Source organism: Tubulanus polymorphus, chromosome 8 (assembly GCF_964204645.1).
Source record: "Tubulanus polymorphus chromosome 8, tnTubPoly1.2, whole genome shotgun sequence".
NCBI classification, from domain to species: domain Eukaryota; kingdom Metazoa; phylum Nemertea; class Palaeonemertea; order Tubulaniformes; family Tubulanidae; genus Tubulanus; species Tubulanus polymorphus.
The window spans coordinates 14,825,572-14,838,716 of NC_134032.1; the positions used below are offsets into that span (position 1 = coordinate 14,825,572).

Sequence of the window (13,145 nt, forward strand, 5' to 3'; positions counted from 1 at the left end):
AAGGCAGAACGGGCTTAGAGGGAGCTTTATCCAATGATCTTCCTTTTCTTTTTAAACTCATTTATTTAACATCAATCTGCTTTATATACAATTCAATGCAAGTTTTCAATTGGAATTAAGGGGTGGGGGTGGGGGTGGTTTGGTAGTTGAGGGGTAAATGGGGTACAGTTTGTGGGCTGGAGCTGATGATAGGGGATAGAGTGGGCAGGATTGAGAGAGTTGAAAGGATTTTTAGAGTAAAGTTGATGGGGTTGCTTTATGAAATGATGTAATTTTTTCTTGTCTGCATTGGTATAAATGCGTCTGTACGAGTTAAAAAATTCGACAGTATTAAACAATTGATTAGATAAAATATCAATTGAATTATTATTATTATTATTATCATTATATCTAACTGCATTGAACTTTTTGTTGTTATAATTGATATGATTATTAATATAATTATTATGATATGTAATATTATCATATTCCATTTTTTGGTTGATCGCGAAATGAAAATAAACTGATATTTAGTGTAATTCTGTTTTTGGTTATTGTTTTCAAGAGGACATGAGATCCAGTAATTACTGATACTGATTCAGAGTGGTCCTGGATGTACAGGGATGTCCTGGGTTCAAACCCAGTTATTACTGATGCTAATTCAGATTGGCCCTGATGCTGGATAGAGATGTACAGGGGTGTCCCGGGTTCAAACCCGGTAATTACTAATACTGACACTGATTCAGAGTGGTCCTGCTGCTGAATAGTGGATGTACAGGGGTGTCCCGAGTTCGAACCCAGTAATTACTGACACTTATTCGGAGTGGTCCTGATGCTGAATAGAGGATGTACAGGAGTGTCCAGCCGTATGGTGCTGCCACTATGCTCATCGTTAGCGGAATTTTCATACACTAACGTAATTCAACTCTGGCAATCGAGTTGCTGCCATTAACCCTAGCTTGCCAGAGTTAACTTTCGTTAGTGTATGAAAGTCCCGCTAACAATGAGCATAGCGGCAGCACCGTACGGTAAAATATTGATATCTTAACAAAAGTAATTACTCTGGGACATTGATTCAGAGTTGCCCTGATGCTGTATAGAGGATGTACAGGGTGTCTCGGGTTCGAACCCAGTAATTACTGACACTAATTCAATGCTAAATAGACGATGTGGGTTGAATCCCGTAATAACTGATACTGATTCTGGGTGGGTCATGATGCTGGATAGAGGATGTAAAGGGGTCTCCAGCCGTATGGTGCTGCCGCTATGCTCATCGTTAGCGGAATTATCATTCTCTCTGAATCAGTATCAGTAATAACCGGTACTGGGTTCGAACCTGGGATACCCCTGTACATCCTCTATTCAGCACCAGGACTACTCCGAATCAGTGTCAGTAATCACTGGGTTTGAACCTGGGACACTCCTGTACATCCTCAGTCCGGCTATTCAGCATCAGTACCACTCTGAATCAGTGTCAGTAATTACCGGGTTCGAACTCGGGACACCCCTGTACATCCTCTATTCAGCATCAGGACCACCAAGAAAACGATTGAATATAAAAATCCTTGAAAAATTAAAGAAAATATAAATTCACAATTGAATAATATTGAATATTTTATTGGTTCAATTTGCAGAATAATGCAGTAGAACTCACTGTAATACAGATCACTAGGACCGCGCCCAGATTTCTACAAATTTAGTAAAATCCGAATTATGAATAATAGATAAAAGGGTTCCACGAAAATGGAGCAAATATTCAATCGGAATTAAATGAAAATCCGGATTGAAAAACAAGAACGAAGAGAGTTTTACTGTATTAGAAATATACACGTGAAAAAAACCCACACAACGCGATTTCTTCAGTTTCTAGTGAAAGATTCCAATAAAACAACCAACAATTTGAACTCGCAAAAAAATGTGATAAGAAAATACATATAGTGAAACTCGAGTTGAAGTCATGCATAGTTGGGATGATAACTTCGGTAAGGTCAGTGCTGGTTAAACAGCTGAGATCAGTTGCTTAGACCCCTGAACATCCTCTATTCAGCATCAGGACTACTCTGAATAAAGTATCAACTTTATTAAGATATCAACATTTCACCGTACAGTGCTGCCTCTATGCTCATCGTTGGCGGGATTTTCATACACTAACGTAAATCAACTCTGGCAATCGAGTTGCTGCCATTAACCCTAGCTTGCCAGAGTTAACTTTCGTTAGTGTATGAAAATTCCGCTAACAATGAGCATAGCGGCACCACCGTACGGTAAAATATTGGTGTATCTTAACAAAATTAATTACTGACAAAGGGGTGTCCCGGGTTCGAAACCAGTAACTACAGACACTGATTCGGAGTGGTCCTGATGCTGAATAGAGGATGTACAGGGTGTCCCAGGTTCGAACCCAGTAATTACCGACACTGATTCTGAGTGGTCCTGATGCTGAATAGAGGATGTACAGGAGTGTCCAGCCGTATGGTGCTGCCGCTATGCTCATCGTTAGCGGAATTTTCATACACTAACGTAGGTCAACTCTGGCAATCGAGTTGCTGCCATTAACCCTAGCTTGCCAGAGTTAACTTTCGTTAGTGTATGAAAATCCCGCTAACAATGAGCATAGCAGCAGCACCGTACGGTAAAATATTGATATCTTAACAAAAGTAATTACTCTGGGACATTGATTCAGAGTTGCCCTGATGCTGTATAGAGGATGTACAGGGGTGTCCCGGGTTGAATCCAGTAATTACTGATACTGATTCTGAGTGGGTCCTGATGCTGAATAGAGGATGTAAAGGGGTCTCCAGCCGTATGGTGCTGCCGCTATGCTCATCGTTAGCGGAATTTTCATACACTAACGTAAGTCAACTCTGGCAATCGAGTTGCTGCCATTAACACTAACTTGCCAGAGTTAACTTTCGTTAGTGTATGAAAATCCCGCTAACAATGAGCATAGCGGCAGCACCGTACGGTGAAATATTGGTGTATCTTAAAAGTAATTACTGACAAAGGGGTGTCCCGGGTTCAAAACCAGTTATTACAGACACTGATTCGGAGTGGTCCTGATGCTGAATAGAGGATGCACAGGGGTGTCCTAGGTTCGAACCCAGTAATTACAGACACTGATTCAGAGTGGTCCTGATCCTGAATAGAGGATGTACAGGGGTGTCCTGGGTTCAAACTCAGTAATTACTGACACTGATTCAGAGTGGTCCTGATGCTGAATAGAGGATGTACTAAGCCCGTCCTTATTTTATTGATGTCGAGTTCCACAAACAACGAACAATAAGGGAATCTAACAATTAAACTAAACTTTATTTCTTTTACCCTAAAGACCCTAGTACATGTATTTCTTAAAATCTAGATACAACGGCGGCGGCAGCAGCAGCAGCAGCAGCAGATGCAGTTTTTCATTAATTGAGCATTTTATGATTAAGTAACAATTCTATAATACTGTTTACTGATTACATGATAATTAACACTAATTATAAATAACCCTGATTGAAGCGACTATCAGGGGTCAGTTGCATAGTCACGGCTAAGACTTAAGATCAGTTTAAGACCACCTTCTATAACCAATTTAATAACTTAAGACCAGTCTAAGCTCATTCTGGTTCGATAACCGATCTTATAACTTAAGACCAGTCTAAGCTCATCCTGGTTCGATAACCGATCTAACAACTTAAGACCAGTCTAAGCTCATTCTGGTTCTATAACCAATCTAACAACTTAAGACTGGTCTTAAGATTTAAGACATCTTTTTGGACTTAAGTCATGACTGTGCAGCTGACCCAGGAGTGGATCTAGGGGGATATTTCCACCAACTGGAAACACCTGAGGGTCTTTCCTCGTTAAATCCGAGAAATTCCCATCCTTTTTCTTTTGGACCCTGTCGCGTCCTATTTTCTTAGATCCAATCCCTGTTTAATTTAAGCACCAGATTGTAAAACTAACCCCAGCTCACATACCTTATTGGTAGGTGAACGATCTAACATTTATCTTTCTTATAATGCACGTGTGAAATTGAGAAAATTGAGACAGCTGAGAAAATTGAGACAGCGATCAATACAAATTGCATAAAATATATCATTATCCTAATTAAAATGATCAATTAAACTCCAAGAAAGTTGTATTCATGGCGATTTACGGGGCATTTCATAAAACCATTGAACTATTCATGGTGGAACTTCAAACAGACAGTTGCGCCAGGAAGTAAAGTACAGTATAATCCGCTTAATTCGGGTCATTTGAAACCAACAAATTCATCCATCCAGTTTACCGGAAACCCGGATTCAAAGTCATTTTCTTGTACCAGGGGTAAATTAATGAATAAGTGGACTGCAAATATTGCCCGAATTAGACCAAAATCCGGATTCAGATGATCCGAATAAAGCGGATTTGACTGTATTTTCTTATGACCCTTGTTCATCAGGACCCAGTTCTACAGTTGTGAGTTAGAGATAACTGTGAACTCAGGATCCAGTTCCACAGTTGTGAGTTCAGAGTTAACTGTGAACTCAGGATCCAGTTCCACAGTTGTGAGTTCAGAGTTAACTCTGAACTCAGGATCCAGTTCCACAGTTGTGAGTTCAGAGTTAACTGTTATCTCAGGATCCAGTTCTACAGTTGTGAGTTAGAGTTAACTGTGAATTCAGGACCCAGTTCCACAGTTCTGAGTTAGAGTTAACTCTTGAGTTAAAGTTAGCTCATTTTCAATGAGTTAACTCAGAGTCAAATATAAAGCGAAACTGTGGAACTGGACCCGGATATTTGCAATGTAAACTTCTAATTGTAGTCATCCTCAGCTGTATTGAATAGAACATTTTACGTAAACTATCAGCAAGCCCTTGAATGATTTGTACACAGCCCCGAACTGGCTTTAAGTTTCACAAACCATCATATCATTTTTTCTCGGTAAGGATAAAAACTCAAAAACAAATTTCACAAAATTTAAAACATTGTCGAAAATCATTAAGTACGTTAAAAACTTAAGTACTTAAAATCATTAAGTACCGGTACATTAAGTACTTTAAGGAGCAAAATTATACATACTTTAAGGAGCAACTTATACATTAAAGTTAGGAGGAAACTATTGTAAGGAGGACGTTATATTAAGAATTTTAGATCAACTTTAGATTAATTACCATAAATTAACCGACTAAAATCTACAAAATTTGTAACCCTTTTTAAATTTGAAATTCTCATTCAAAAATCCGGTTTCCGATTAGAGCGAGCGATTGACAATCGGTTCAGTTGAGTTGAATGCAGACGGTTTTCTTTTCGGTGAAGAAGTCGATCGATTCACGGAATCCCTCGCGTCCGATTCCGGAAGATTTCATTCCGCCGAACGGCATACTGAGATCTCGAACCAGCCAACAATTCACCCAAACAGATCCAGCCTAAAATACAAACAATTCACAAAATTAACAATTAATCCTTTGAATGCGAAGATCGAACTAACGCTTAACCCTTTCAGTGCTGACTAATCAATACCCTATAGTGCTGAAGATAATTTGAAAATTCTGAAAAGTTCCACCCTAGTGTGTTTAATAACGGGAATAGCACTATAGTGCGTCTACACCGCGGCGCGGTGTATCGTTAGTTACTGATATTTCACTATGTTTGACAGGTGCTGCCATCTTTCAACAGAGATAATTACTAATTACTAATTACATCGATAAACCGCAGTGTGGTGTACTAGCAAAATCCATCACTGATTCGTACACCGCACTGCGGTGTAGACGCACTGAAAGGGTTAATGCCATCGATGTTTATGTCGTTACTTCTCCACCAGACACTATCAGCTTTAATAACAATATCATAATTAAACTTGCTAGATTTGTAAATGTCAAGTTACTCCAGTAAATTACATGAATCTATTATCTTAATTATCATTCTATTCTATATGTATTTATGTTTTTAACTTTTGTGAATTATAAATTTCTATTGTGTAAATTCTTGTAACCTCTATGATTGTACCAATGTTTGGTTAGAGAGAAATAAGGCCAAAAAAAATTGATACCTTGTTTCTCCGCTCTGCTGAGCTTAAATGTTGACCCGGCCGGCCGCCTATCTACCCTATACATTACTTTTTTTAAAATCGTGATCAATTTCACCATAACAGACCCGGCCGCTATAGAAATGAACTGTTTATAAATTTTATCATATTTTACAAAAATGACCCGGCCGCTGCGGAGAAACAAGGTATCATTTTTGTTTAGCCTAAACTATTTTATTCTAGTTTCTACCCATATTAATACAGATCATCCATTTATCATGTATGCAAAAATTTACGAAAATCTAGACCCCTTCCCTTCTAGTCACGGTTCCTCAAGCGTGCGTACTACCTCTACATCTGACAACCACCCCCCTCTCCCCCACACTCCCATTCAAGTATTTCATTCAATGATTAGCTACAAGCATGGATTCAATTCAAACATCATTTCGCCCGCATACTCCAGAACCCAGTTCCACAGTTCTGTGTAAAGATTTGACTCTGAGTTAAATCTTTGAAAATGAACTAATCTTAACTCAGAGTTAACTCTAACTCACAACTGTGGAACTGGATCCCAAACCCACTGTAAACAATTGGTCAATCAGTATTTCTTGTTGTAAATAGTAACAAATACTGAAAATCAGGAACAGTTGGCAGCTCTGCAATTGGTCATGTGAAGATGGTCTCTAAAGAGAGGGTCTGAAAAGTTTTTTAATCCTTTATTCCAATTCTTGAAAAATTTCATTTCGTTTTTAATCTGTCAAATTTGTATAAACTTTTTTAACTTAATTCTAGAAAGTAACGAACCTGCAGTTTATGTGAAACGCGATGGGCACAGCTGGTATCCCGAGTCCAAACAGTCGCGCATAAACCGTACTTCACATTATTAGCTCTTTCAATCACCTAAAAATAATATCCGTATTAAGTATCGATAATATATTCGACACGATAAAATTCTGCAAAGGTCTTTTTTGTCATATTTGATGCGATCCGCTTGAAGCCTACCTCCAGTTCGGTATCGAAAGGCACGATACACGTAACAGGACCAAAGATTTCTTCTTGCATCAAACGGGATTCATCGGTGACGTCTGTGATGACGGTCGGTCGCATGAAATACCCCTGAAAATAGAATGGATCACAACTACAACTGATATCTAATAGTCCAATATATTATGTCTGATAGTCCTATATCTAATAGTGCCATATCTAATGTCGGATAGTCCTATATCTAATAGTGCTATATCAAATGTCGGATAGTCCTATATCTAATAGTGCTATATCTAATAGTGCTATATCTGGTAGTCCTATATCTGATAATCCCATATCTAATGGTGCAATATCTAATGTCTGATAGTCCTATATCTAATAGTGCTATATCAAATGTCGGATAGTCCTATATCTAATAGTGCTATATCTAATAGTGCTATATCTGGTAGTCCTATATCTGATAATCCCATATCTAATGGTGCAATATCTAATGTCTGATAGTCCTATATCTAATAGTGCTATATCTGATAGTGCTATATCTGATAATCCCATATCTAATAGTCCAATATCTAATGTCTGATAGTCCTATATCTAATAGTGCTATATCTAATGTCTGATAGTCCAATATCTAATAGTGCTATATCTGGTAGTCATATATCTGATGCGTTATAATCCTACATCTGATAATCCAATGCCTACAGTCCATGTTTCTATATCTGAGAAATTATACCAATGCAAATGTCTATTTGTCCAATATGTCTGATTGTCCTATGTCTGATGGCTATATTTCTGATGATGATGAAGATTGAGAAAAAAATTTCATATTCTCACATTTTTACATTCTTGCGGAAGATCCAAATCTTCATCTCCGCACGCGACAGTGGCGCCCTCTTTCCTAGCGATTTCCACGTAGCCCTTCACTTTAGCGAGATGTTCCTTACTGACAAGCGCTCCACATCGAGTGTCTTCCACACGTGGATCACCGACTTTAATATTACTGTCAAATACAACAAAAACAATACAAAAATATTGAAATCTATAAAATTCCCCAACGGAATCAGTAATCAACAGTAAGACCCTCAGTAACATCTTCAGTTTCATATTTCTGTTCAAATTAATCAGTAATCGACAGTAAGACCCTCAGTAACATCTTTCATATTTCTGTTCAAATTAATCAGCAATCGACAGTAAGACCCTCAGTAATATCTTTCATATTTCTGCTCAAATTAATCAGTAATCAACCTTAAGACCCTCAGTAACATCTTTCATATTTCTGTTCAAATTAATCAGTAATCGACAGTAAGACCCTCAGTAACATCTTTCAAATTTCTGTTCAAATTAATCAGTAATCAACCTTAAGACCCTCAGTAACATCTTTCATATTTCTGTTCAAATTAATAAGTAATCAACAGTAAGACCCTCAGTAACATCTTTCATATTTCTGTTCAAATTAATCAGCAATCGACAGTAAGACCCTCAGTAATATCTTTCATATTTCTGTTCAAATTAATCAGTAATCAACCTTAAGACCCTCAGTAACATCTTTCATATTTCTGTTCAAATTAATCAGTAATCGACAGTAAGACCCTCAGTAACATCTTTCAAATTTCTGTTCAAATTAATAAGTAATCAACAGTAAAACCCTCAGTAACATCTTTCATATTTCTGTTCAAATTAATCAGCAATCAACAGTAAGACCCTCAGTAACATCTTTCATATTTCAGTTCAAATTAATCAGTAATCGACAGTAAGACCCTCAGTAACATCTTTCATATTTCTGTTCAAATTAATCAGTAATCAACAGTAAAACCCTCCAGGGCCCGGTTTCACGAAAAAGTTTAAGCCTAAAACGGTCAAGTTTGAATTGTTGTCATCATTGAAAAGATGAAGTAACCAATAGCGATTACACCAAAAATTTGAGTTAAACTTTTTTCGAGAAACTGGACCCAGTAACATCTTTCCCATTTGTTAAAGCATCAATCAAATCTAATCAGTATTTCTCATTATAAAAGAGTAACAAATACTGAAAATCAAGGAACAGTTGGCAGCTCTGCATGTTGTAAGTATAAAGTAGTACGCTACTCTATATTTCAGACTTAAGACAATTAGCTTTCAGTCGTAAAATAAATAACGTTATGTTTTATTGAGGAGGTTATTTCTTACCGAGTTGCCTCGACGAATTTGGAGACGAATTGATCGTAGATTCCTCGCTGAACGAATATTCGACTCGTGCAAAGACAAATTTCACCTTGATTCGCAAAACTTGATCTGAAAAAAATTGATAAACATCGAAAAAATATTTCAAAAATCTTTGTTTTCAGCGACTGAAACGCTAAGTTTGCTTCACTTCATTCGTAGTAACCGTGGTATTTATTACCTTATTGTAAATTGGATGCATTTGTCAAAATCAGCATCATTGAAGATGACCGCTGGATTCTTACCACCGAGCTGTTCAAATTAGAGAGGAGAAAGAGAACATTTAATAAATTGGTTTTAATAGCATCAACTGTGGAACTGTGCCTACTGTCCCATAACTGAGGAACTAGGCCCATTGTTCCATAACTGTGGAACAGTGCCCACTGTCCACAGTGCCCACTGCCCCATAACTGTGGACCTGTGTTCACTGTCCCATTACTGTGGAACAGTGCCCACTGTCCCAAAACTGTGGAACTGTGTTCAATGTCCCATACCCGAGGAACTGTGCCCATTGTCCCATAACTGGGGAACTGCGTCCACTGTCCCATACCCGAGGAACTGCGTCCACTGTCCCATAACTGAGGGACTGCGTCCACTGTCCCATAACTGTGGAACTGTGCCCAAAGTCCAATATAACTGTGGAATTGTGCCCAAAGTCCAATATAACTGTTGAACTGGGCCCAAAGTCCAATATAACAGTTGAACTGGGCCCAAAGTCCAATATAACTGTGGAACAATGCCCAAAGGCCAATATAACTGTGGAACAATGCCCAAAGGCCAATATAACTGTGGAACAATGCCCAAAGTCCAATATAACTGTGGAACAATGCCCAAAGTTCAATATAACTGTTGAACTGGGCACACAGTCCAATATAACTGTGGAACAATGCCCAAAGTCCAATATAACAGTTGAACTGGGCCCAAAGTCCAATATAACTGTGGAACAATGCCCAAAGGCCAATATAACTGTGGAACAATGCCCAAAGGCCAATATAACTGTGGAACAATGCCCAAAGTCCAATATAACTGTGGAACAATGCCCAAAGTTCAATATAACTGTTGAACTGGGCACACAGTCCTATCACTAACATCACACATATTACCTCAAGGGATAGTTTTTTACAGAAAGGAGCTGCAGCAACTTGAATTGTTTCAGCAGTTGCCGTGCTACCAGTGAAACTAATCAACGGCACATCGGGATGTTTAATAAGAGCGTTACCAGTCCGCAGTCCGGTACCAAAAACCATATTAACAACACCCGGCGGTAACCCTAAATACAAAACATACAGGATCCAGTTACACTTTTCTCTACAGAGGGAAAATGAGACTCCAAATTTAACTATAGTTATTTGAAAAAATCTCAGGATTTGATCTAAGGAATAAAATCCACCTGCCACGGTCGCGGCAATCATATCCGAAATTTCAAAATCGGTATTTTGAGTTGGGGTGCTTTCTAACTTTGTTTCAATCCCTCTTTTACCCTCTCCCCCTCCTATCACTCAACTATCTGTCTCTCTCTTCCCTGCCTCCCTCCCTCCCTCTCTCCCCCATCTCTTACCAGCTTGTTGAAATACTTTGCAGAGCATCCACGCAGTAACGGACGTCATTTCGCTCGGCTTACAGACGCACGTGTTGCCAACGGCGATACACGGAGCTATTTTAAACGTCAGTAAATAAATCGGTAAATTCCACGGACTGATTAAACCGGCGACACCTACTGGTTCACTGGTCGTATAACTGAACGCATCCATCTTCTCAAGAGGATGAGATCTACAATCAAAATAAAACTAAACATGCCTATTCCACTTGTGGCAATAGAGGATCCACCAGGTGTCGCTATTGTACAGTAGGATATAAAATGCGGCGATAAGGGATTCCACTTGCAGCAAGGGAGGATCCAAAGGTGTCCCTACAGTGTAGTAGGATGTCAACTACTGCAACAATAGAGGATTCCACTTAGGGAAAGTGAAGATCCACCAGGTGTCACTAGTGTGCAGTAGGATGTTAACTACTGTGGCAATAGGGGATCCACCAGGTGTCACTAGTGTGCAGTAGGACGTTAACTACTGTGGCAATATGGGGTCCACCAGGTGTCACTAGTGTGCAGTAGGATGTTAACTACTGTGGCAATAGGGGATCCACCAGGTGTCACTAGTGTGCAGTAGGATATCAACTACTGTGGCAATATGGGGTCCACCAGGTGTCACTAGTGTGCAGTAGGATGTTAACTACTGTGGCAATAGGGGATCCACCAGGTGTCACTAGTGTGCAGTAGGATATCAACTACTGTGGCAATATGGGGTCCACCAGGTGTCACTAGTGTGCAGTAGGACGCTAACTACTGCGGCAATAGGGGATCCACCAGGTGTCACTAGTGTGCAGTAGGATATTAACTACTGTGGCAATATGGGGTCCACCAGGTGTCACTAGTGTGCAGTAGGATGTTAACTACTGTGGCAATATGGGGTCCACCAGGTGTCACTAGTGTGCAGTAGGATGTTAACTACTGCAGCAATAGAGGATTCCACTTGTGGTAAGTGAGGATCCACCAGGTGTCAATAGGGTGCAGTAGGACATTTACTTCTGTGGCGATAGGGGATCCACCAGGTTTCACTAGTGTGCAGTAGGACGTGTCATGACTTACATGTTTAAATGATGTAAAATGGCCGTCGCGAAGAATCGAAGATTATAAACAGCACGAGGAATATCAACCATCGTTGCCAGGGATACGGGTTTACCCTGATCGCGTGATTCGAAACGAGCGAATTCATCTAACTTCGATTCCAAAACGTTCGCGATCTGTAGCAGAATTTGTGATCGTTCCTGCGGAGGTTTCCCCGACCAGCTGAAAAAACATCAAGTATTTTCAGTAATGGTGGGGATAACAGGGATATGTGTGATGTTATCGCGATCAAAATAGAGTTCGAAAAATTTTAATATATTGGCTCTGAGGTAAGTGTACTTTTACCACAACCATAGCTTCAACTTATCAAAAGCACAAGAGACCACACCACAGTGGGCTCGTACTTGAAGTTCTGGCCAGGCCATCATCCATCCTAATGTCTATTTCAACCTGACTTAAGAGCATTCCTGGTGACCTAGCTCAGTCAGTTTTGGTAGTACATACCTGATGGAAGTCTTATTAGGAACAGAATGCATTGGCAGTCGACCTAAAATATCGCGTTTTAATCCACTTTAAACTATATTGAAGGATATCCATATAATCTGCATTGAGAGGGGTTCCTGAGAGAACAGAGACTCCATGATTTGAAAGTTTAACAATATGTTTCCATGCCTACCAACTGAAGTTTGGTACGTAGGCATGGAAACATATTGTTAAACTTTCAAATCATGGAGTCACTTCTCTTCATTTAACCCCTTTCACTTTTTGGATATCCTTTAAAACAGTTTCAAATGGATTAAAAAATGATGATTTAGGTCGACTGCCTGTCCTTTCTGGTCCTATTAAGACCTTTATCAGGTATGTACTCCCAAAAATTAGCGAGCTAGGCCACCCGGAATGCTCTCAAGTCAGGTTGAAATAGACATTATTTAGGTACTAAACAAAGAAACAAGTACCAGTGTACCCGAAATATTTGATGGTCTAAACTAATTCTCCTACTATTCATCCCAGAATACGAGTCCTGCTGCTGTGTGTCGTGGTCCCTGGGCCTGGAAGACGGTATCAGGGTATTCTCATTGACTGAGTGAGTCTTGCATTTCTCTTCTGTTGTGTTGAAACGCCTACCCTTTGAATGCAGATTTAGCGGCGTTCACCGCTTGACACACTTCAGTTTCTGTGCTGTTCGGTATTTTTGCCCAAACTCTTCCAGTTGATGGGTCGAAACTATCGATCAACTCATCCGACTTCACAAAATTACCATTTACGAAGTTTTCAATCGTCAGCTCACCAGACGCCTCCATCTTGTCGTGAATAAAATTGCAATTGAAATTGGGGAAAACCGAGAACAAATTCAATTCAATACATTATTCA

General features: G+C 39.3%; 1 protein-coding gene across 1 annotated transcript; it reads right to left on the minus strand.

Moving 5' to 3' along the window:
* Window positions 1-3,311: 3,311 nt before the first annotated feature.
* LOC141909606 (2-aminomuconic semialdehyde dehydrogenase-like) lies at window positions 3,312-13,076 on the minus strand. Its single transcript, XM_074800110.1, has 10 exons — window positions 12,900-13,076; window positions 11,796-11,996; window positions 10,710-10,921; window positions 10,255-10,421; window positions 9,333-9,403; window positions 9,119-9,223; window positions 7,787-7,952; window positions 6,974-7,087; window positions 6,776-6,871; window positions 3,312-5,372 (listed from the first exon to the last, which is right to left on the minus strand). The coding sequence occupies exons 1-10, from the start codon at window positions 13,073-13,075 to the stop codon at window positions 5,223-5,225; spliced, it is 1,458 nt and encodes a 485-aa protein (XP_074656211.1). The 5' UTR covers window position 13,076; the 3' UTR covers window positions 3,312-5,222.
* Window positions 13,077-13,145: the final 69 nt, after the last annotated feature.